We start from the raw sequence: 25,936 nt of genomic DNA on the forward strand, positions 1-25,936 counted from the left end.
CTCTAGAGGTCGCTGCAGTCTACAGGAATCACAAATCTAGATCTGAAAAAAATCATTACGTCTCATTAGCTCTTCTTGTCCACTCGGCTCTTCCTCTATCTCCTTATCGAGGAATAAACAACAGGGGGAAACGAGCAACTTTGTATTTTCTTCCTATTCTTCTCCTACTATTTTATTTTAGGAAATCTGACGTCTTGCAACGAATATATAATACAAAATGACTCCAGCTATTGCTTGAGATGGAAAGGAAGCATTGCCAAGATTTTTTTTAAACAATCCCTTGAAAATAAGTGTAGGTATGTGAGGCCTCTGTTATGCAGATTATATTATTTATACAGCATGGTAAGCGTGCCTGCCATTTTACACCGTTAAAACAAGATAACTTTCACAATTTTATTATGAGTCTCATGGTATTTGGTGTTTTTCTTAAAGCCCCAGCTTCCGGAGGCATGTGATTACATGAGAATCTCAACATTAAAAAAAAAATCAGTTTCTAGCCATCACAGCTGCAGAGAAAAGATGAAAAAAAGAAAAAGAAAAAAAGACCCAGGTGCATCCTAAAGGCTCAGAGAAAAAAGGCAAATTGAAAACATTTTTTTTTAATAAAATCACGACTTTCCAGGGCTTGATTCAAGATTTTTTTTTTTTTTTTTTTACATCTGGGGTTGGTAATCCGGGTGAAATGAATATAAATGCACAGCTCTCTGTAAGTACAGCTGTATGGCACAGCTCTAAAACAAAGGGGACAGCAAACATTGACGAAGGACTGAGATCACTTAGGATTACTCTTACTAGGTGCATGCTAAACTATGCCCCAGCTGACATACACAGTTTGAGATGGTTCCTCTGTCAAAGATATAACGTACTATGAACAAAGCAGTGTGGCTGTGAAGGAAGATCATAGGCTCCGTATTGTCATAATCTGTATTTTGTCATTTCACAATAAAATGACAGTGCCTGCTTTCCAGCATGACAATTTTGCAAGGATTTGCTATCAGCAGACAGCACTTTCCATTAGCAACCAGGCCTCCATCTGGATAAAAGTTCAAAAGTGACTAGTCATTTCCAACATCTCCATTATTGGGTGCCCAATCTGAGACACTTCACAGGGGCCCAATTTTCAGAGAATTACGAATGCTTGCCCCTGGAAGTTGAGGCCTATTTGGGGCGTCTTAAATTGGGCACGCAAAAATGAATGCACTTGAAAAACATCAGGCAGTTTGGAACACTGAGGTTCTTATGTTTTTCTGCATGCCCTGCCCTCGGAGATGAGGGATCGCTGAAACTCCCAGGACCACACCCAGTGGGAGTTGCAGTCAGCCAGCACCTCTTAGACTGGGTTCACATACACAAGACACCAAAGGAAGCCCCAGTGTAATTTGCTGAATGACAGCAAAATTCACAAAATTAGGGCAAATTCAACGATACCAAAAGAATCCCCAGGCTGTGAAAAGTCCTTCCCATGTTTGTCTGTTCTGCCACACACATTTACCCTCCAAAGACCAGGAGCTAGGTGACGCCCTCCCAGACACCTGTGCCAACCAGCAAGGATGGGGGCATCTTGCTCTCACCAGAACTATCAGCTTTTCTCTCAGGCCTTTGATGTCGTCTTTGAGTTTCTGCTCTTTCAGTCTCCATTCTGCTTTGTGCACTTCTCGGCTCAGGTCCCGCTCTGGCCCGGGCGAGTGACGGTTTGCTTCCAGTAGCAAAGCTCGCAGCTCATTCAGGCTCCTGAGGGAGGGATGGGGAGAACGTCACAAAGGGGAAAATTTATTCAGTCGTCTTTTGGGGGGTGGGTGGGTGTGTGTGTGTGTGTGTGATTTGCAACTTCTCTCAGCTTTGAAAGAGGACATCTAACAAGGTGTGGTCTGAGAGAGGGGGCCAAACTGGGACCCTTGCGTCCAAACCCCCCCAAAATTGGAAAAATTCACATCAGGACTCAGCTCACCTTTGCAGCTGGACTCCACCAGTAGGACACAGTTTCAAAAGAGTTCTACATCCAATGTGCTGATTTTTTTTTATTTGATTTTTTTTTAAATCTGGCCACTTATTTCAGTGCCTCAGCGGGAGCTGAGCTGTGTGTTGAAAACCTGGGATAGTGGTGGGAGCTGAGTGCTCTTGGTAATTCAGCCCTTGAGGCACTAAACCGGCACCCAACATCCTAATAACCCAGATGATGGGAAAGTTGAAATATGGGTTTCAATCATTCAACTTGTATTTTTTTGTACGTTAAATAGCGATGCTCTGAATAGGGCCAAATTCAGAGTGTGTCTTACATATGCCTGGGTCCTTCTTAAGGATCATAACACTGCAGCCTCTTTAGTTAGTTTCTAAAAGACCAACCTTTCCTTTTTGAGTAGCTCCTGGCTAATCAGGACTAGCTGGCCTGAAGCATCATGGGTTTTCCTGGACAAGGTCTCCAGTTCAGCTTCCAACCGCTTCTTTTCCTTCAACAGAGAATCTCCCTTCTTTTCTCCAGCTTTGCATTTATTTTCCAATGCTAAGGGAAGAATAAAAGGGGAGGAAAAAAGTCTACCAGGCCCTACCTACGTTCCTTTTTTGGATGACTTCATTTCTCAATTTCATTTCCATTCCTTGCACCATGTGGCTTCCCCTAGTTAGTTATGTCTAGTTAAGTAATCTGCAGCTGCCACTGGAGTCCATGAGAGTTGCAAATGCTCAGCAGCACCAGCCCTGTGTAAGCAGAGATTCCAGAAATTATAAACCCAGCTGCATTTATTTCTACATCCCCTTTGGCTTCCCAATTTGTTAAGATTATTGGGCCAAATTCTCTCCCTACCAGATACAAGTAACTTCAATGGGATTTACTTGCATCTCTCTGGGGTAGAATTGGGCCCACTGCATCAAGAACAAACATTTGCTAAGCACAATCCTCTTATACATGGACAACTGCATGTTTATGCACACACATTACTAGGTTGCTTTAATGTATAAATCCTAAATTCTTCTTGTAATGGTGGAGGTACAAAAAGGCCACAATGAAACTATCTAGTTCCCACCAGCACTGGATTAGGGAAACTTACCACTTACTTGGGCCCTTAGAGTTTCTGTCTGGGAGGAGAGGGAGGACACCTCTTTATCTCTTTTACTCAGCTTATCTTGCAGTTCTTTAGGTGAATGGAAAGGAGGGAGAGAGAGAGAGAGAGAGAGAGGTTACATCCTTGGCAACTGCTTTGCCTGGTCACACAGTGAAGGCCAATGGTGTATGGAGACATTTAGGGTTCCGTGGCCCAGACAGATGACTAGGTGCAAATACACAGTATCCACCCTCTCAAGAGAGGCAGAGATGGGTGGCACCAGCTGGTTTGTGTCTCACAGCATCTCATCCCCATTTGACCTTAAATGAAGCAGAGACACGCAGATAGGAAGCATATCAGAGGGTGGGCTTAAACAACAGATGACAAGTGAAGAAAGGAAGAATGAAATATTATGAAAAAGCAAACAGAAAGGAGCCTTCCACGCAATTCCATTTGTTACCTGCTACCCTGGAAGGCAGGGATGATGGAAAAAGCAAAGTCAGAAGTTGCGTAGAGTCAGCACATTCACACAATCAAATCAAAGCATAGATTTGAAGTGCTGCAACATCCTGAGTCTGAGACAGCTTTTTAATCCGCCTTATCCATTTTTTGTTCAGTGCTTAGACTCAGAGAAGCCAAATACACATGGATTCAGTGACCATCTTAAGATCTGTTGCTGTTGGACATAGTAAAGGGACCAAATAGTAAAGGGACTAGTGCTTGAGTCCTACCCTAGTTATTTAACTATCAGTCAAGTATCTGACCTGGTATAAAATACACCCCCACATGGCATTTGCAGGGCAGAGAAAAGAAGGGGGCGGGGGAGAGAGAGAAGGCAGAATGATAACTTGTGCGTGTGTGGGCAGGAGGGAATAGAGCATGAAAGTATTTTAGTCTGAATCCAAAGGTGAACGAAAGACACTCCATGAACTAATTGGCATTTACACGGGGTGAAATTCAAACCCATGCAAGTTCAAACAGGGATGAGATCCACACAGCAGAAATGGGCCAGAGCCACAAAGCATGGATCCAGACCAAAATTTTTCCAGACTCTGGAGTTTTTCAGATCCAGAGCTATGGTTTGGTTTATTACAGAGATGGAAACCCCAGTGAAACTCAGCTCTGAATCAAACCTTATCCAAAGTTTGTGTGTCTAGATCTGGGGTTTCATTTCAGGCTCATATCTGATTTATAGCAAGGTAGAGGGAAAACTCCAAATTCTTCTAGCCAGTTGCAACATGCAGCGCGTCATTCCTGTTAGCCACCCTCTGATGGGAGTGATTTTTATTCTATGGTCCAGTTTCAGTTGCTGCAAAATCAGTGCAACTCTACTGAAGCCAATGGATCAATGCCCACTTTCACCAGCCGAGGTTCTGGCCCATATTGTAGGTGTGGGAGGAAGATTTTGGAATAAGAGTCCTCCACTGTATTTGCTCAGGCAGGCATGCCAGCCACACAGGTGAAAAAGCCAGACAACCAGTGCAACCTACACAAAAGCACAAAGATGACATAGAATCATAGAATATCAGGGTTGGAAGGGATCTCAGGAGGTCATCTAGTCCAACCCGCTGCTCAAGCAGGACCAATCCCCAATTTTAGCCCCAGATCCCTAAATGGCCCCCTCAAAGATTGAACTCACAACCCTGGGTTTAGGAGGCCAATGCTCAAACCACTAAGCTATCCCTCCCCCATAAACTTCCCAAGCCCTTTTCAGCCAGCTCTTTCTAGCTAGAGCAGAAGAGTGAAAGACATGGCATATCAATCACTCTGACAGTGAAATTCATTACCTTCCATAGCCTGCTTCATCTTTATCTTCTCTTCTGAAATATCATTAGTTTCAATCATCTGAAATAAACGTAAAATATATGTATACACACACACACAAATATATACACACATATAAAATGCCCACTAACTCTTTACCATCAATCTTCTGTAGAATCAAAGCAAAGTCAGTGAATTTAAAACTCTAGCAGGCACAATAAGGAACACAACTGGCATCAATGTCCTTTGGCCTTCATATTTTGCCAATCAGATTTACATCCTTCTCAGAGGGAAATCAAAGAGGTGATTTAAAAAAAAAGTCACTCAGACAGTTGAGCACTGAGGTGGGTACAGCTGGCATTCTCTTAATGGAAGGCCCGAATTCCATAATTGATCAAAGTAAGGGCCCAGTTTCCATTTTCATGCAACAATGTTGGAGTTCAGTGTATGCAAAAAGGGATCATTAGGAATGGGCTCAACCTGCAAACTCTGGATCCATATGCCCCAAAGCTCAGGGATAGGAGGGGTGATCTGGAGTTTTGGTTTGGACCATCTCTGATAAGAAGTCATTTTCAGCATTTTCATCAGTGACTAGGGATTTTGGGTACATCAGTTTTTGAGGCCTCAGCTTGAGACACCTTAAAGAGCTCTGACTGCCAGATAACAGGTCCTCAGCACCTTCTGAAAAGCAGGCTCCTTCAAGGGATGGCCCTAGGAGTCTTTTTAACTCCTTCTGTGTGTCTTGCCTTTTGGTTTCTCTCTAAGCTGGCATCAGAATTAATACTGTGATTTACAACCATGACTCAACCCATGCTGAAATTCCGGGTAATACTGCAGCGCATGCTTAAGTGCTTTTCTGAACTGCAGTCTCAGTGCTTTTCCTTCTTCACGGATAATTTCAGACTTATTTTTATCACATGGAAATTTTAGTTCAATTAACAACTCGCTTACCTGGGAGCAATGCAGACCCACCTAGGACCTTTCACTTATACAGGAGGATGTGTGGAGGCCACGTTTATAAAAGAAGCGCGTGGCATAGCTATTAATGCCACAGGTATCATCATGACAAATGTTGTTGCAACCCGTAGCAAGGGAGCGGAGACTGTTTGAAAACGACAGCAGTTCTAGGAGAACATAAGTGGCATCAAACCAAACAAAGCTCGACTCCCGTATGAAGGGCAACAACAACAGTCAACAGGCTCAAAGATGAGCTGCAGGTCTCTGTGCACTCGGCCGGCTTGGCGCTATGGTACTGGTTTTGCTCCAATCACACCTACAGCTTGCTCTCCCAAGGCATTGGCCACCGTGGAGTGGAATCCAGTCACTTGGCTTTTTTCCTCTTTCCTCAGGGGACGCCACATTCTACCTGTCTAGGGGTCACTTAAGTGAATGCACGCTATTGTTCCCTTACTACTTAACTACCGTCACTAGACTCCTGGCCTTAAGGGACAACCACACTGATTAGTTATAGCCCAGGCCTCGTTACAGCAAAGCATCTAAGCACTGCTTAACTTTAAGCACTTTTAAGTACCATTGGCTTCACCCAGTTAGTGGATTGTGGTCAGTGACTTCACAGAATTAGAAGCAGATTCTGAGGATGCAATACTTGCCTCTGGTGTGACTCTTAGTAACAAAAGTCATCTCACTGCAACTTACCAAAACACATAAAGCACCTGTTTGAATGCCTGGGGAAGCAGCAGTCTACAGAGTCATAAGATACATTTGTTTCTTTTAAATATTTGGAAAATTCACGCTATGTCAAATTAGCCAAGATATTTTAAAAAAAAATAGAATTTACCCTGTGTCAATGACACTCTCTTGCTTTTGTCCATGCATTCATTCCAGCAGCAAGCTGCATTTTCTTGGCCTTAATTTGCATCAGAGGGTCAATATGATTGCTTTCTCTCTGGCTGTTAGTTCTTTCAAGACACGTTAGGCCCAATCGAATGCCCAATAAAGTCAATGGGAGTCTTTCAATTGACTTTAATGGGTTCTGGATTGGACCTTCGGTTCTTTCTTTTTCTTTACTCTTCTTTGGAGTTAGGATTGGATGTAGACAGCAACTCTTTGCTGTTACACTAGAGTTTTCTATTAACGAACTCACAGTATATTTTCTGAGTGCTGGAGCCCTTGCTCTGTAGCTTTCATGCCTAGCTAAGAGAGAGGACGCATGCTGGAAAACCCTTCCAACACCATTATTAATGCTTAAGATTCTTCCTCCTCTTTTTTGTTTCTTTCCCTCCTTTCACGCACAATGCACATGCTATTTTACTAGTATTAAGCTTCAGCCTAACAATACACATGCAGCTGCTTAATTTTACTATCATGCAACTGATGGGACTACTCATGGTAGTTAATATTAAGCACATAGTAAATGTTTGCAGGATTGGGGCCTTAATTTGGAGCAGTGGGGTACCTTTCAAATACCTATTCTCAAGCAAACAATGTATATTCCAAGGCTTGCTTTTGGTTGTCTGTACCCGACTGGGACAGGAACTCTCTCTTGTTGGAATATTCTTTTTATCTAGCTTCTTGTACAAAGTGCAAGTACGGGCAGAGGCTCCAAACACACAGAGACTTTGCAGTGATTTTTCTATCACCTAGCACAAGTTGTGTGAATAAGTCACAGACCGATCCTTTGTCCTTATATCATCTCATAAAGATGGGAGGGTACCACGTGACAGACAACAGGGCATCAGAATAACAAGGCTGGTGGGCTAGAGAAACCTATAATAAGCTCAGAAGAAACAGATCCCTCCATGGTTATGATAGTTACTGCCTGTCCTCCAATCAGCACTAAGATGTGGATGAATCACCTTGAAGTCAGACATTTCATCGTGTGTGACTAGTGCCTTGATTGGCAGACTCCCCTCCCCCCTCTCCCCCCTCCCCATTGTGAGACCATCCCCATCAGCTGTTCCGTTATAACCTTGCCTTCTAAACACCCTGCTAGATAGGGACTTTCCATCAGTGATGAGGGAATTGAAAGACAGAAATGAAGTTCTCTTTCCCAACATCGTACAGCAGGTCAGTGGCAGAGCCTGGATAGACCCATCATGTCCCAATTACCAGTCCCCTGGCTTAACCACACAGCAGCTTTCCTCCCTTATGGCTCCTACTGACTTCCACTGAATGAAGGATGCCTTCAGGTGAAGTCCTAGGTCAGGCTACATCCTAATCTCATACCGGTTCTGTCTTTGCCTCTCTCCCATGACTGTTTAGTCCTTCCATAGTGGCGACACATGCATGAAGTACATGAAGAGCCTCTGCACTAGCTACCCCCGGCTGCCAGCATACACCTTCGAGTCCAACGACCCACACAGAGTGGTGTCGTTACAAGTACCCTCACTTCCATGAGCAGGGAGACAACAGGGTCCTTTACCCAGTGCAGGCAGGCAGGTCCTTTACCCAGTGCGTCCTCCTCCTCCCCACTCGTGGGCCCACCCAGTAATGCGATTGGATTGCTCAGAAAAACAATAAAAGACATGGATAAAAGATGAAGAATCAGATGGCTTTAAAGCCAAGAAGCCCAAGCAAATTATACTACAGGGCAAAATTCAGGTTAGCCTTATGAGGAATACTAAGGACAAAACAATATAAATAGAATAGCCCAAACCCATACATTGGCATGCTGAGAAGGATGCAGTGCCTCCATGGACTGCAGTTTGTTCTCTAAGACAAGCACTTTTTCCTGCAATCTTTGGATCTCCTGTTTACTCTGGGCTTCTGTTTTCTGTAGTGTCTCATAGTCCAACATCTTCTTCTCAGCCAGAGAAATCTGCTCTTTCAAGAAAGCTATTGCTTGAGCCTGATCTTTATATTCACTGTGTAGCTTCTCCAGTTCATGCACTCTCAGTTCGGCATCTCGGCACTTGTCCTTCATGTCCTGAAGTTCTGTAAGGTGCTGGTTTGTTTTGGTTTCCAGTTGCGTTTTCCAGTTGTTGTTGCTTTCTTCCACTTCGTCGCTGGCCTCCTGCAGCTTCAGCTTCAGACTTTCTTTCTCCTTTATGTGAACAGCAGTCTCAATATCGTGCTTAGCTTTAAGGTTCTCCAGTTCAAGCTGGTGCTCCATCTTTATGCTCTCTACCACGGCCTTCAGTTCTACTATCTCCTTGTGCTGGGTATCAGGGCCTGTGTTCAGGGTGGCTTTGAGGTCTTCCAGAGATTTCTGATGGTCAGAAGCCAAGGTGTCCAGCTTAGACTTCCAGTTGTCCATCAGTCCCATGTTCTCATTGGTGGCTTGTTGAACTTTGTGTTTCAGGTCAACGATTTCCTGGGAGTATTTTTCATTGACGGCTTTCAGCTTCTCTATCTCCTGTTGATACTTCTTCAGGGTCTTTTCGTACTTCTCCTTTAGCTGGCTGCTCTCTTTTTGGTGCTCCTTGCTGGCAGACAGCAGCTGGTCTCGCAGTCGAAGCGCCTCTGACTGCAGACCAAGATTGTGCTCAGGGGTCTCTGCCTGGTGGGAGTTCCTTAGGCATTGTCTCAACTCCTCCACTTCACCACGCCTGACACTCAGCTCTTCCTCCAGCTGAAGGATTCTAGACTTCTCTGCTACCGTAGTTAACTGAAACAATAAAAAAAAAAAAAGGACACAAAGTAAGTTCTCACCTTTCCTTGCTGTCTGCTTCTCTTTAGTAGACGTGTTCCAGAGACAGTCAAATCCCAAGCACATTAGCCAGTTTAAAAAGAAAAACAACATCCTCAATCCGATTACAGTTTTTCCACCAGGGTAATTAACAATACTTTCTTGCATCAAGGCCTTTATGCTGGTTTTAATGCATGCTTCCAATTTGAACCATTGGTTTGAATCAGAAACAACATGTCTCTTTGAAACAACTGCTGTAATATTAGCTACTAAAAAGTTACAGGGGTTTATTAAAAATAATGTCCTGAAATCCCATTATATTTCTCAACTGGGCTGCTTGCCAAGTGATGTATAGAAAATGCTACTGTACACTCAGGAATATGGTGGATATTAAAATCAGGATTGTACACATCATGAACATTTCCTTTTATTGCTCAGCTCTTCAGAGCCTCTGGCACCTTCACAACTTTATGGTTTACCCTGGTGTAAAAGGAAAAGAAATTTTACGCATGGAGTCTTGTTAGAATTTATTAGCAAAGTAAAAATAAGGTAGAATGCTAGAAGATGTAAGAGAATAAACTGCTGGCTATGAGTTACACTGCATGACAGGGTTTGAGTAGCTTCTTAGCTGTCTGAGTTTAATCTTTCTGGCCTGATTTGATTGCTGATCACGGTGGAGGTGGGCACCTTTGGGTACAGAACAACAGACCTGATAAGAGGAAATGTAAAAACAAACAAACAAACAAGCAAATCTACAACATTTACTCCTTTAGCACCAAAACATAACTGATCCATTCTATTTATTTGTTTAGGCTGAAATTTTTCAAAGCTGCCTAAGGGAGCTGGATGCCTGACGCCCACTCATTTTTAATGGGAATGGGGTGCTCAAACCCCTTTCACCAGTTTGGAAGACTCCAGCCTGGCCTTTTGGGTGATCTCTACAAGCTCCCATGCAGTCCTCACAGCCTGGCCGCTACTCGGCAGCCCACCCAAAACTCCTGGATGTGAGGGGCTAGCAGAACTCTGACCTCTCCCAGCGGCCCCACCCACGAGGCTCATGGCTGGAGATGATGATCAGCCCCACCATACTATTTAAGCCAGAAGGCGGCACAGGGAAGTTGTTCAAGCAACTGGGAGATCTCCTGACTGGCAGCTGCACTGGATCTGACTTGGGCATGATCCCCAGGTTCTGATCCCCGCTCTGACCCCTGGCTTGGACTCTGGCTCTGACCACTAGGCCTGATTATCTCTCCTCTGGCCACATCACAGTCCTGACAGTTTGCTTGTCTTTTTAAAAATCAACTGCTCTCCCCACCATGTAACACCTTCAAGAAAAACCTTCTCCTCACCTGCCCCAAACAAGGCTCCTTAAAGCCGTGATGTATTGCTCCTCTAGACAGCCCTTCCTGCATCCTACAGCCTAACTAACCCAAGTGACCAGAGCTATAGTGCTACGACTTAGGAGCAGTTCCATTTAGACTCTCCAGCCTTATCTTCTATCTCAAATTGCAGCATCCACAATAGAAGGAAGGATGTTTGCAACATTGATTGTCACACTTATTTCCTACCGTAGTTTAAAGGGACCCCGGAAGCAAAATGAACCGTGCAAGGTTTAATCATTGTTATTTATCTGGCGGTGTTAATCGAATGGTGAGTTGTGAAGCGCTCATGTCAAATGGCGTCATGGGGTTGAGAAGCAAACGCATGTCGGAAAAACGAGTCACCACACAAGAAGCAAAGGCAAAATCATATGGTGCTACTATTTCCAGAAAGGGAGTGCAAATAAAATAAACAAAACGCAAACCATGGACGCCCAAACTCAAACCAAACAACAAAATCCCAAACAAGGCATTGTTGGCATCAATGCAGCTGACAAGCACACTGGTCTGCCGGCAGGGAAAGTGGGGTTGGGATTACCCTGGTGTCCTCTAATTCTCTGAGGAGTTTTTCAGCCTGTGCCTTCTCAAACAGCAGGCTCTGCTCGAGCTCCCGTATGCGGGCATGCTCCAACTGCGTCTGAGTCTGGTCACACACAGGGAAGAAAAAACAACAACAACAGGGGAGAGAGCAGAAAACAGAGAGAAACGGCTGCAACATCATGTTCCGTGTACAAGACAAGGAAAGGCAGTTCACAACGGAGGAGAATAAAGGTCTCAACAGGCAGGAAAATTCATCCAAACAGAAATAGGTTACTAAGGGATTTTACATGGTCCTCAGGGTGGCTATTTAAGATACAGTGGACTCCTCTTATAGGGCCCATTTTAGCAAAGCATCCCTATTCAAGAAGGGTGCTTAAGTTCCACTAAAGGCAATGAGACTTAAGCAGGTGCTTATGTGCTTTCCTGCATGGGGGCCATAGTGAGAACACTTCACAACAGAAGAAATCCACCCCAGCGCAATGTGAGTCAGTACAAGGTCTATGCACCAATTAAAGACCATTCACCGTAGACAATGTGGACAGTTGGAGGCTGCCTACTGGCAGAGTTGCCTTTTGCAATAAAGAGAGAGTTTCAACTATGACGTAGTTGACTACAAGCAGGTTTCACTGTGCACAGTGTAGTGACAATACCAGAAAATATACATCACTTAAAGCAATGAAGGAAATTTAAGTAGAAAAAAGTGGTATAATTGAGTACTTTGCATTTGTACAGCATCTATAGCTAAGGATTTCAAAGTGATTTTCAAATTTTGAGTCTCACAACCACCCCCCATGCCTCAGTTTACTTGGGTAAACTGAGGCACAGAGTTTTTTTTTTTTGCTCAAGTTCAGTGGGTGAGCCAGGATTAGAATCCAGAAGTCTTGATTCAATGTCCCTTGCCCTAACAACTAGATAACATTCCTCTATTGGTAGCAAAATTATTATTTAAGCACATCAGTATTGGCCACTGATATAATGTAAATTCCCTGTGAAGAAGGGGGGGGGGGGAATCAACGTGCAAACTCTGGCTTTCAAATTTTTAACTTTCAAAACTATCTTCTATTGAATACAAAGTTGATCCACCAAGACCACAGCATGATAAGGACTATACGGTTACTTAAGTTGTTCTAGGCAATTTTCTGCCCTTCACTTGCCACTTCATTATTTTTTTCCCCCATTCCCAAGCCTGAATTCATTTGAAATTTTTTTTCTTTACAACCTGATCTGAGATGGAAAAGAATGAATGAGCTTTGGCTCCTTTTCTGTGAATGGAGAAAATTTAAGTTTGCACCCATCTGTTTTCTTTTAAAGTCTGGAAAATATTATTAAATATCAGATCAAATATGGTGAAAATTAAGACTGTCAGGTACATGCAATATTATTGTAGCCATGTTGGCCCCAGGATATGAGAAAGACAAGATGGGTGAGGTAATATAGTTTATTGGACCAACTGCTGCTGGTGAAAGAGACACGCTTTCCAGTTCCACAGAGCTCTTCCTCAGGTCTGGGAAAGGTACTCACAGTGCCGCAGCTAAACACAAGGTGCAACCAACTATTTCGTATAAGGAGTTAACACATTGCAAGGAACCGTTCAAAATGAAGCAGGCACGTAGCACCTTTGCAGTCACACAACAAAGGAGAGCTAGTAGGTCATAGATTGTTGTCATGAGACATAAAACCAGTGTCTCTACTGAGTCGAGGATTTTTGGTGTCTAGCAGAGTTATGAATTTAAGCTTGTAGGCTCGTCTTTTGAAGGTGTTGTGCAGGTTTCTTTTGAGGACGAGGCCTGAGAGGTCAGCTATGGAGTGACTGTTCACCCCCTGGGGATAGGGTATTTTTGTCTTATTACTTTTCTGTGTGAGCTCATTTGAGAGTGTAGTCATTGTCTAGTTTGCTGGGGCACTTGATGCACTGGATGAGGTTCACCACAGGTTGTAACAGGCATGTGTAGGACCAATGGATCTTGAAAGGTGTGTTGTGGGGGATATATTCAGGACACTTCAAGTTTTATCAGTCCTGTTTGACTCCAGGTGGAGAAGACAAACAACGTCTCTTAAAGACGTCTCCAAACATTGCCAGGCTTGCCAAAGAACCTTAGTGAAGCACAGACATGAGCTGGATATTTGTAAAGGAAAAGGGGGAAATTTGCCTTCTTGTTGAGTGGGGATTTTCCCCCCAATCTCCACATAGCTCAAAGATGCCTTTCCTAAGAGCTAGACCAGGTTCTGATTTCACTTACAGTGCCGTTAACCTGAATTATTCCATTAACTTCAATGGCATTACTATGAATTTACAATGGTAACAGCTAGCCTGATGTCTTTGACTGAACCTTCAGCTATATGGACTCACAAAATTATCTCAACTAGCCATTCAGAATCTTTTCAATGGTAGTAATTTACCACCCACCTCTGTTCTCCAAAGGGTCAAATATAAGCGCTCCAAAGGTGGGATCTTTTACTGATCCATTTCACAACTAGTCCAGGAATCTCGCAAGATTCCTGACACTGATACTTATGTTTCTGGTTCAACTGGAAATATCACAGAGCAGCTTCCCTTAGCATTCCAGTCATCCTGCTGTTCGTCAAAACCCTGGAAGACCACAGGCATACGGAAATGAAAAACAGAGGAGAAGTTAAATGAACATTTCCAGACCTCAAATATGGGTTTTTTTAACATTAAGATAAACTGACATGTCATCTTTTACTTTATACAAACCCTTTCATCCAGCCCTAATTAGACCAGACCAAATTCTGAGACCCACTCAACCCCAAAATTTGAGGAAATTCAGATCCAAACGTTATGGCTCAGGTCCAATTTTAACCCTAATTACTACCCACACATTATGAGCTATACGAATAGCTAATTTCTTACTAAAATACATGATGTATCTCATGAATTCCAGCAGATGATCGCAACAGTCTCTCTTAAGGATTTTAAGATTTACTATTACAAGATCATCTATTATAAATAGGCTTTAGCTCTTTCTTGCATTTACCTCCCATATTCTAAAGGATAAAAGCTATAGCAACATCATGCTGCTAGAGATGGGCCTGGATCTAAGTCACACTGCATTTTGTGAGATGTTTTGAGCCAAAGTTCACAGATTGTCCCTACATCCATCAGGGAACAAAAATCACAGATCCAAATATCTCCAAATTTTAGACAATTCCAAAGCTGGATATGAGCTTTGTGGCTTGCTCCTGTCTTTTTGCCTACTAATATTTGGGCAGAGACCTCTAGACTCCACTGAAATACACTGGGGTAAGAGTTCTGGAGGAACAAAATGAGAAGATGATGAATAGAAAGCATCCTTCTCTTCAAAAATGATTAAAAGTCTAGAAAACATGATCTATGAGGGAAGATTGAAAAAATTGGGTTTGTTTAGTCTGGAGAAGAGAAGACAGAGAGGACATGATAACAGTTTTCAAGTACATAAAAGGTTGTTACAAGGAAGAGGTGCTTACCCTCTGAGGATAGGACAAGAAGCAATGGGCTTAAATTGCAGCAAGAGTGCCTTAGGTTGGACATTAGGAAAAACTTCCTAACTGTCAGGGTGGTTAAGCACTGGAATAAATTGCCCAGGGAGGTTGTGCAATCTCTATCACTGCAGATTTTTAAGAGCAGGTTAGACAAACATCTGTCAGGGATGGTCTAGATAACACTTAGTCCTGCTATGAGTCCAGGGGACTGGACTAGATGACCTCTTGAGGTCCCTTCCAGTCCTTTGATTCTTCAGTGGGGATGACTGGCATGCACCGTATGACAATCTGGTTTACAGTATTCCTATAGTCCACACACACTGTACTTGCTATTGTTTGTTACTTATGACATCAGCCCTCTCATCTCTAGCATGCAGAAGCATATAAATGGAGAAAATCTAATTAAATTGTTCTGGAGGTCCCTGTCCTCCCTGCACAAATGAGATCTAGCTAGACAGCCCTGCAGCTTTTATAGCTGCTAAAATTGCAGTCACAGACTACAGGTGGCCAAAAAAACATCTCTAACCTGCACAGAGCTGCACTTGGTCCTGTCACCCTCCTTGATAAAGCACTTTTTGTGCTAGGCCCCCCCTGCCCCCATAAAGCATCTGACTTGCTCACATCCTTGAATAAAAAGCCCAGCGACTGGATAGTCCAGTTGAATGAACGTTCAAGAAAGTGCTAGGCTTGCTCGTTTGCAGAGAGGGATGCTGCAGTATGTGGACGCAGCGATCCTCTCACAAAGGGATGGGCTGGAATGTCACCTCTGTGCTAGAACACGGCTAGCTGTAAGCACATAGTCTGTTTTATAAAAATGACCTACACAGATGCCATCAGCGCCACCTACATCACTGAGCGTCTCAGCATTTGGGGTGGGTCAGGCTCTATTTAAAAACCCAACACTGCTGTTACGTACACCCCATAGGCATGGAGTCTAGAGCTTCGGCCTGCTTGGGCAGCAGAGACTCTGAGTTGGGGAGGAATTAACCTGAATTTCAGGTTAATTCCTCCCCAAGCCCAGAGAACAAGACACCATTAAGAAGACATCATTAAGACGATGCTCTTGGGCTCCACGGGGAGATGACGGCATTTTGCAACCATAGAGCCTCCCATTGCTTGATTGTACAATGTGGAAGGACCTGGAAACAGCCTTTTAATGAAGAATGAACGCTGGCACTTCCTGAAGGATAAATGTTGCAATCACAGCTCCCGAAAGACAGTCAGCAGGGCAAGGGATGTAGAAAAGTTGGGGTGGGGCAAGTGACAATGGGTTACTGGGCTTTTTGCCTCTAGGGGGTATGTCTCACTGCCATTCAAAACCCGAGGCTGGCCCGTGCCAGCTAACCTGGGCTCCCCAGGCTAGAGCTAAGGGGCTGTTTAAGTGCAGCGTAGGCATCCGGGCTCAGGCTGGAGCCCAGACTCTCGGACCCTGCAAGGTGGGAAGATCCCAGACCTTGGGCTGCAGCCCCAGTCTGAACAGTTACACTGGAATTCGGCTGCCCTGCAAGGCCTGAGCCCCGCGGGCCTGGGCCAGCCGCGAGTGTCCAATTGCAGTGTAGATTTACCCCAGCTGGCTCGTCCAAAGCTGAACAAGGACAGTAGTGACTGAAAGTAGTAACTACTGGATGGCTCTAGGGTGGCTTTCCATGAAACGAGCTATGGGTTTCAGCACAATTCCTAGGGAACACATGTTCACCGAACAAAAAAGCCCTCTGGCTAGAATGTCCAAAAGCCCCTACTTGATCAAGGAGCGCAAGTCTTATTGACTTTCAATGGGGCTGTTGTTTAAGTCATTTAGGTGCTTTTGAAAATCTCAACCACCATCACATTCAGTCCCTTAGGGTCTGTCTTCACTGCAGAATTATTAGCTCAGATGATCAGCACCTCTCAGCTCGGGTGCGAGCAGCCCCACTGCGAAGCCCTGCCTGAGTTATCTTGCCCTCACTGGCACTGAACATCATCACACGTGTCCTTAGGACTTCTGGGGGCCCATCCCATGGTTCTTTGTGCCACTCCATGACTCTGTCCCAGTGAATTGTGGGGGAACTCATCTGTCCTTCTGGGCGCTCAGGGAAATTGTGGGAAGGAACTGGTGGGTTACCAGCCTGAGTGAAAACCCCATTAGGGCTTTAGCCTATCACCCCAGCTGGGCTAGGTAGCCTGGGCTGACAGCACTAAACTTGGGTGAGAGGGTCTGATGTGTAAATGATGGGGTGGAAGGGTAGGAGCAACACTTGAGTAAAAGCCCAAGTTAACTCCGCAGTGAAGACCTATCCCAAGGGGTCATTCTCAGGAGAGAGACCAAAGGCTGAGTAAACTGTAGTGAATGAATTACCCTGTTGCTCCGAGAGGTGATTTCTGCCAGGCACAGATGGAAAAGCTTGACACTGAAAGGGAGCACACAGGGGTATGTGTGTGTACAAGATAAAAACCACATCCTGTACAATCAGCAAGCTCTGTTTTATTTTTCTTACTCGCAGTTGCTTCATCTGCAGAATAACCCAGCACTACATCATTTAATAATGTCCAGGAACCAAATATCACTGAGGCACTTTGCCTTCGACAGTCTGTCATCTTGTGAAAATGAAAAACACACCTTCCAAAAGCCTTGTTCCATTGCAATTATCCCCGGGCTGGTTTTAAACCCAGAACTGAGGGGTCCTGTAGGCACGGCTCACTGCACTAGAAAAGCTTTAGCAAAGCGCTCCGCACAGTATTGATTTGCGCCTTTCCAACACCCCCCCCTCCCCCGTCTGCTGCTCTGCCTTCTCCTCCCATTAAAAAGCAGAGATTTATTCTTAAGGGTGGTCAACACAATTCTGTGTCTCTAATGTCCAGAAAAACACATGGCACCCCAGGACCTGCCTAGTTCAAGGATTTTCCTTCTCAGCCTTCTCTGGCCTTGTATCGATTTACTGCTGAACTACTGATTGCTGAAGCATTTGTGCTGGACATGGCCCACCTTGATTACCATGCACATTGTGGGGAGAGTGGTCACTTTGGATGAGCTATTACCAGCAGGATAGTGAGTTTGTGTGTGTGGTTTTTGGGAGGGGGGTGAGAGAACCTGGATTTGTGCAGGAAATGGCCCAACTTGATTATCATGCACATTGTGTAGAGAGTTGTCACTTTGGATGGGCTATTACCAGCAGGAGAGTGAATTTGTGTGTGGGGGGGTGGAGGGTGAGAAAACCTGGATTTATGCTGGAAATGGCCCAACTTGATGATCACTTTAGATAAGCTATTACCAGCAGGACAGTGGGGTGGGAGGAGGTATTGTTTCATATTCTCTGTGTGTATATAAAGTCTGCTGCAGTTTCCACGGTATGCATCCGATGAAGTGAGCTGTAGCTCACGAAAGCTCATGCTCAAATAAATTGGTTAGTCTTTAAGGTGCCACAAGTACTCCTTTTCTTTTTCTGTAATAAGTAATCTATCAGCCCTGCACAGCAATGACTAACACATCCTGGTCCCAGAGCTGGGCAAAAGGCAGCAGAAATTGTTAAAGGAAAGTTTCAAATGCAATTGCAGACAATACATTACAACAAGTGTGCTGCAAATTACCTCCAGATCCCCCTTGGTAATGGATTCTTCCTCCACTCGGAACTGCAAGTCCTCTACTTTCCTGTAGGGGTGGGGGGAGAAAAGACAAAATCAGTAATGCCAGGATTAAAATTTTATCAATAAGTAGCTGCCACAAAACGCTCCTGCAAAACAAAAGGATAAGAGGAGTGGGATATGGATAAATCATATACGCAAACAACTCAGCAGAAGCTAAGCACGCCCTGTGGAAGGCAGTTAATTAGCATAACTCATGCAAAGAAGAGACACTCCTCTTTCTGCAATGTGCCATACCACACTCCTCCAGTGAGCATGGCTGCTGTACAGCTCCATATGGATACTAGAGGACTTAGCTTTTGACTTTAATCCATTGGCACCATCGGACTGAGCAAGGTTTCTCTGCCAGCTATTCACTGATGCATTTCACAGGCAAGTTTTGGGAAATCCCAGTGCCAAGGGCTGAAGGGTTCATTGCCGGATATTCACGGACAATCAGGGCTTTTCCCTTCATGGGTGACTAGGGGCAGTGTTTCACGTCCCCATGTTGTGGGAATGATGAACCAGGCTGGCAGAAAAAAAATCTTCACAAGAGACTAATGCTGTACAGGCATCTCTCTCTGTGCTCTCTCATACACATAGGCAACTCCACTACAAAAATAAAACCCATTAATGATACAATTGCAATTCAATCTTCTTGTAAATTCAACCTTCTTTGTTCTTTTATCAGATTTTTTTTAAAACAATAAACTTGAGTGGTGGATGTTGCCGTGGGAACCAGATGGACTCGGTGATTCTCCGTCCTGGATAAAAATAGCTCTGTCTGTGTATATCAAACTTTAAAAACAAGCTTCCTTGTCTAAACCTCTTCTAATTAGAGGAGGCATCTGTTGTTGCTTAGGCAAGAACTCGGCTGTCTCGGGTTAAACAATCTCCTGTTTCTTGTAGCGTGGAAAAGGGAGCTGGGAAAGAGTGGGAGTTCTGGGCGTGAAGGAACATCTTCAGACGGGGCATCTTTCAAATAAAAAGGGAGAGTGAGTCACTGTTTTCCTTTTAACTACCAAACACACAGCCCAGGGAAACGTCTTTATACTCTCACCATCAGCAGAAGGCTTTTTGTAAATTGAGTCTTTGGATCACTTGGCTGACTAGAGCAAACCTTCTTTCTCAGCGGGTTCTAAGCAACACACGTCTCATATGCTATCACATGTACACGGAAGGTGCTGTCTGAAGGATCTGAGATTTGGGGGAAGGCACATGTGACAGGGACAGTACCTGGTGCTTGGTAAACAAGGTTTAACTCCAACTCAGCTTTCCCCTCCCTTCCCACAGATGCCTTTAAGATCATCACCTTGCAAAGCAGAGTGGGGAAGGAAATGTCTTTGGGGAAGGTCGGATCCCATAACTAGAGTTATAGGACTGGGATGAACCCCATGCTGGGAGTGTTTCTCTTTCCTTTCTGATGACAGAATAATAAGAATGCCAAAAATATGTTAACTCTGATATTTCAAAGGAAGGCTTTGCTGACTGCCCGATTTGTTTAAAATGCTTCAATCCCACCACTTTCAAGCATTAGTTAGAGCATACTCAGTGCCATAAATGACTAGGGTCATTGTCAGGGCACAATCCAGAAGCGATTCGTGATTCATTCTCCTTTTGGCTGTTCTCTCTCTGTGAGCATAATCCAGCCTCACTGCCCCCACAGGGTTCATCTTGTAATGGTTTGTCTCCAAAAACACACTGGAGAAAACAAAGATGCTGGCAACATAACACAGCATCCTGCTGTTGCCCTCTGTGCTTCCAAGGGGACAGCCGGCTCAGGTTGCCCCTCCCCTTCCCACAGTAGACAGCTCTCAAAGCCCTGCAGTATCGAGTTGCTATTAGAAATATTGGCAGAGTCTTACCCCTTGTCTCAAGAAACTAGCAGTCACACGCTGCTAATTCTCAGACACTGACATGACCCTGGAGCGCCAGAAGATTTGCTGTTTCCAGATAACTCTACAAGGGAACCTGCCTGTGCACTCCTTAGCACATCACCTCGGTGCAGGACCACGGACAGCCTCATCACCAGCCATCTTGAGGAAGACACCCTGTTCCCAATACTGACCTACTGAAAATAAGACATGGTCCACCCAGCACTGAACTGGATAGTCTCATTACGCCGGAGTGCAACATTCTGTTAGGTTTACTAGGTCTCAGACAGCACACCCTCAACTGGTCCATCTTCCACCAAAGATACCTGGTGGACCAAATGTCTCCTTGAATGCTTTTTTCCCTCAGGCTAATACCTCTGACGCCCATCCCCTGCCCGTGTAAAGGCTCTGGCAACCACAGCGCTCTGACTAACTTCACTGGCTGGTGGGAGAGCGACACCCTTTTGTGCAGTATTGTTAATAATCCATGTGTTGCTGCTTTCCATGCACCCTGAGTCCAGCCAGTGAACCCGGCAAATGTTCTCTGAAGTGCTGGTGTCCTGCTGAATACTGAATAATGTAATCTTGGGAATGTCGGAGCTTCAGCTGATAGCATGTTTTGTCCTAAGTACCACCTGTATTAAACAGCCACAGCGTGGTTCTAATCGCAGTAATATTTTTGGACGAGAACCAGTAACGACCATTCTCCGAAGTGCGAAGTTTCCCATACCCTTATCTGTCCAGGAAAGAGGCTGGCCAGGAATAAGTGGAGGCTGGGAATTAGAAGGAGGTCTGTACCCACTGTAAGAGTGAGGTTTGGAAACAGCCTCCCAACGGGGTCGTGGGGGAAACAGACCAATCCGTTCAAAAATGGAGCTTGATACATGTATGAGCGGGATTGTATGACAGGATGACTGCGATGGCCAGGGACTGGACTCAGTGACCCAGCAAGGCCCTTCCCGTCCAATGTTCCGAGATTACTTTCCTCTTCAGATTTCTTTAAATTCAAAGCAGCAATTGAGCCGATTTGGCTGATTACACTTCATGCAGGAAGGCACAGGTGTTTTGGACGCAACAGGGGGATACAAGTAATGATCCCATCTCAAGTCTCCTCTGAACACTGCTAGGTGAAGCTAGGAACCCGAGCCTACCAAACACTGCCTTTCTATTGTGATTAGCTTTAGCACTTCAGCCACCTTACTGGATAATCCTCACTGGACAGAAGGCCTGAATGGTTTGATACGTTAACTACAGTCAGCTCGGCATGATTAATTTCCATTGCCATCTACTTCACTCACATTGTTCATCTGTTTCCCAGGTCTTCACACCACCTACTCACTGCCCACGCAAAGAACAACGCCAATGCCAACTAAAGCCCAATGCATTTTACATGCATTGGAATCAGGGAGCCAAGCAGCTCCCGGAGTCCAGGATACGTTCTGAAAAGCACTATGTAAGAGCTAGGCATCATCATCTAAGTCAAGGAAAATGCACCACTGAAATACTATGGCCTGTCTCTCCACTTTCTCCAGCTTACCCTGTTGCTATATTACCTCTGCTATTTTTGCACATTTCCTAGTCCCACCCCATTCCCCCTTTACTACGTTACCTTTTCTCCTCTTCCAGTTGGTTCAGCAGCTCCACCTTTTCCTTCTGCACCCCATCTACCAGGGTCCGCGCTCGCTGGAGATTCGCCTCCGCCTCTGTGACATACTGTAACAAAAGGAAATCCCACCCCACAGCCAGCCAGTTACATTTGCAATACACAGTTGTTAAAAGCTTAACAGGGGACTGAACTGGATAGCTCAGGGGTTAGTAGATGATCTGTATGGAGGCTTTCATCTCTAGGGACCAGATTTTCCAGCAAACTCAGCACATAGGAGGCTGCCGGGTACTGTGCCCTTTTGAAAACCTGACTCTAGATATCCATTCTGAGCACGTGAAAGCTGGCCCGGGGCTCTTTTGAAAATCTGGCCCGAGGTCAGCAAATCAAACCCAGCCTTGGCTGGCGGTAACTAGAGCTGGGTGAACAATTTATCTGACAGTTTTAGCCCTTTTTTCTGCTCCTTAGCTAGCTATGAAGAGACTGATTTTTATGAATCAATTTGTTACTGGCAATTGTTTGATGAATGCTTTATGCAAACAGTTCTCAAGCTCTGTGGGCTGTCTGACTGGCATGTGGTTGGACAGCTATGGCACATGGTATCGTTTCTGCTTCCTGAGTGGACAGTGGAAGTTTTATAAATGTGAATAGCCAGGGCCCATACTAGAGTAAACACTCCTGTCCACGTGGGAATAAGAGTTTATGCATTTACAGCACTGCCCCATATACAATTTAATGTGAACAAAACACCATATGCACAAATGCTTGTGAAAAAGGGGAGTGAACATGTTTAACTTTTGTGCAAATGTCTTTGCACAATTTTCCTGACTCTTCACCCAGTGCCAGTAGTGACCAAACATTACTCATAGCTGGGGGCTATTCATTTAGTTCAGTACCTGGTGGCACTGCAAGAAACACTGGAATACAATCTCTGATTGGCAGCCTCGGCAGCGAGACCGTGGAGCGAATGGCCCAAGGAGAACGAATTCTCCTTTCACCAGCAGATGGACTCCTGACACTTCAGTCTTCACCACTATTGATCAGGCATTACTGATTAGAGAGACGCTCACAGGAATACTTTGTGCTCTGCCTCTCCATACTTCCCACCCTGAATGTGGAGACAGCAGAGCACGCAGCAAGAATCAGTGATGGGGAAACCCCTGGTTGCACCATTTGGGCAGCTGTCTGGCTGCTTTGTGCATGAAGGCAACACAAAATGGCCTACGTTGGGACCAAGAATCTAGACACCAATGTAGGTAACGCAGTGAAATCTCCTGGAATGGACATGGTTATAGCAGTATGAAAGGCAAATACATCAATGTCTTCCACTGGCACCAAATCCAGATTCTGTCTAATGGCAAGTTGTAGGGGCTTCAGTTTTGTAGGTTGAGCTGCCAAGATGCAACTGACCTGAACACCTGCCAGCAGATGAGCTTAAAGCTAAGGGTGGAGCCCGAAGCAGGGGAGGTCTGAGATAGTACAAGGGTTTTTGGCCCTGCCTTTGCCACATGCTTAACCTGCTCATGTTGGGCCTTCAGGATGGCAATTTCCTTCTCCACCTCGCAGATGTGGCTGGTGGCCTTGGCAACCTCCGCTCTCTCCAGATCTCGCTCTGCCAGCAGCTGCTCAATGTGCTGCTGCTTTTCCTTCAGTGCCTCCTGCAGGGCAGTCGTGCCAGAGATCTTCCGGGCATAGCGAGAGGAGGTCTCCGTCAGCTAGAAAGAACAGTTAAGATGTAAAGGGTCTGTCACTGTGCTCTTCCCCCCTGTGCAAACAGCATTCACAAGCCAGACAGAGCAATTGCACACACACACAGTGCCCCTTTGGAGCTGAAGTGCAGCTCAATCCACTGATCCGGTAGCCCGCAGACCCTGCGCTGTCTGGAGCTGGGAGTTCATGGTCTAGTTGGAAGGGGTGGGGGTGAGGTTCCTAGTCAGAATGAGACTGCAGACTGGATAGCTCTTCCAGGCAGCGAGGGGAAGGGAGTTCTCCAGGAACAGGGCTAAGGGGGTGTGATGGGTGCTGTGAAGATCACAATTTGAACTTACAGAACAATTTGAACTTTTAAAGAACACCTGCTTTCTCTTCACAAATAGATTTTATTTATGACAGCCACTGAAGAAACTCCCACACGAAATGAGCTCAGCTGCCAGGGCTGTTCTTCACTGGATGGCAAGGATGGGAATGTTGGATCCACTCCCCGGGGCGGACACTTGTTTGTCCCTCTCTGCTACAGCCCAGATGATCGTGGTCAACATTGATCGCCCTGTATAGCTAGAGCTGTTAATAATAATATTTTGCATTCCCACGGTGCCTGGCTTCTCAAGGGAACCCCAAAGCTTTATACACACGATTCGTAGGAATTCTTTCCCACAACAGCAAAACGTGGCCACCTCTGAAGTTGGAAGGAAGCAGCTGTTAAATACTGCAGGGCAACGCTGTGCAACCATTTAGGACGGGAAATGAAAAATATCGCAATCTAGATGGAATTTTAGGAAGGCAGAATATAATTATCCATGGACATGACATCAGAGTCAGTGCCCCTCCCTCTGCAAATAGTGTCATGGGATTTTTTATGACCCCAAATGCTCAGGGCGTCTGTTATGCCTCCACCCAAGGGGGAAGGAAGGAAGCTAAGATTAGTCACAGTCTCCCCGGCACTTCCCATTTCTCGGCTGACTGTGCACTAGTAGCTGCACCAATGCACCTGCTAACATGCTCAGGACGAGCCCTACCACTTTGCAGAGTCAGAGCAGGAGAGATCTAGGTCCGAATTGCACAGTGCATGAACAGGTCCTCTCACCAATCCGCTCCGGCTGGGTCTGCCGCCGACGGAGGAGGCCACGGAGCTGACAGAGCTGATGGACGAGCTACTGGGGCTGTGAGTTAAGGCTGACACTCCCATGGCCATCCGTTTGCTCTTCTTTGCTTTAGCAGGGCTGGTGGATGGGAATCCAATCCGGATCACCTTGTGTATGGGAGCGAAGAGGCCAAATTTGGGGGGGCACTGAAAATACCTGGAGCAGGAGAAAGAGAGAATGTCAGAAAGGGTATTGTCCCCACCTATACCACCCCCCACACTGGGCAACACCCAGACAGAGCTGGGAGTCCAACCAAAGATTCCCAACTTCTGGGAAACGTTCTATGGCCTGTGTATACAGGAGGTCAGATTAGATCATCATAGTGCGGAGACTCTGAATCGGGAATTAAGGGAGATTTAACAGTCTCTTCGCCAACACTGTGGCCTACTGTGACTCCATGTGTAGAACAGGTTAGAGTATTCCCCTTTTCCGGTGTTTTGGGGGAGGCAGTTAAGGGTCCACCCTCTGGAAGGATAGGCCCAAAATATAGGTTTGCTTAAATAAAATAAATGCTTTCACAGGAGCGACTATATCCAAAAGCAAAACATAAACCCCATTTGCAGCAACATACATATTATATTATATCATATTTTTAATATCAATAAGAATAAGGTGGAGAGTTGTTGTGTTTTTAGTTTTAACCATTCATCTTCGAGTATTTGTAACCTGACACAGCTTGAAGTAAATCAGTAACGATTCCAGTTCAAACAGGAATTCTTACGGGGAAGGACTCTGGCATGTGTTATGCAGGATGTCGGACTAGACGATCATAGCAGCCCTTCTGGCTTTGAAATCTATGAAAGTGACATTGACCAGTCAGATTTCACTGTGCACACTCAGTGAGTAAGGACAAAAAAAAAACAAAAAACCACCAAGCATCACAGCAGATGGGAACCACGGGATGGGACCAAATTCTGATTTCTATTGCGGCCCCTTTATACCAACTTGTCGGTGCAAAGGAGCTGTAAGGTGAAAGTAAATTAAATTCATGCCCACACTAAGGCCCCTTTGCACTTCCAGAGCATGGAAAGGAGCTTTAGTACAAATGAAAAGAGGCCTTTGAATTTCATCATCCTCCCTGAGCAATGTAGGGTTTTATTAGTCACTTGGGTAAAGACATTTTGGTTTTGCTAGTCTGTTTAACCAGATTATGTACCCTTAAAAAAAAAGAGGAGGAAAGGAAAGATGAGTGCTGTGGACTTGGTTAATGTG

General features: G+C 45.1%; 1 protein-coding gene across 2 annotated transcripts in view; it reads right to left on the minus strand.

Moving 5' to 3' along the window:
- Positions 1–25,936, minus strand: part of CLIP2 (CAP-Gly domain containing linker protein 2) — a 122,674-nt gene that overhangs the window by 13,218 nt on the left and 83,520 nt on the right. Inside the window, exons 5-14 of one of the 2 annotated variants that reach the window (XM_084651108.1) lie at positions 24,667–24,880; positions 23,381–23,578; positions 21,870–21,973; positions 18,354–18,414; positions 11,308–11,412; positions 8,425–9,369; positions 4,826–4,883; positions 3,045–3,128; positions 2,344–2,500; positions 1,572–1,731 (exon numbers count right to left, since the gene is read on the minus strand). In XM_084651108.1, coding sequence (XP_084507234.1) covers positions 1,572–1,731; positions 2,344–2,500; positions 3,045–3,128; positions 4,826–4,883; positions 8,425–9,369; positions 11,308–11,412; positions 18,354–18,414; positions 21,870–21,973; positions 23,381–23,578; positions 24,667–24,880 — 2,086 coding nt within the window. The remainder of the gene's footprint in view (positions 1–1,571; positions 1,732–2,343; positions 2,501–3,044; positions 3,129–4,825; positions 4,884–8,424; positions 9,370–11,307; positions 11,413–18,353; positions 18,415–21,869; positions 21,974–23,380; positions 23,579–24,666; positions 24,881–25,936) is intronic. The other variant, XM_084651109.1, reaches the window with a different exon arrangement.

Source organism: Lepidochelys olivacea (genome assembly GCF_965140295.1).
Source record: "Lepidochelys olivacea isolate rLepOli2 genome assembly, chromosome: 17".
NCBI classification, from domain to species: domain Eukaryota; kingdom Metazoa; phylum Chordata; order Testudines; family Cheloniidae; genus Lepidochelys; species Lepidochelys olivacea.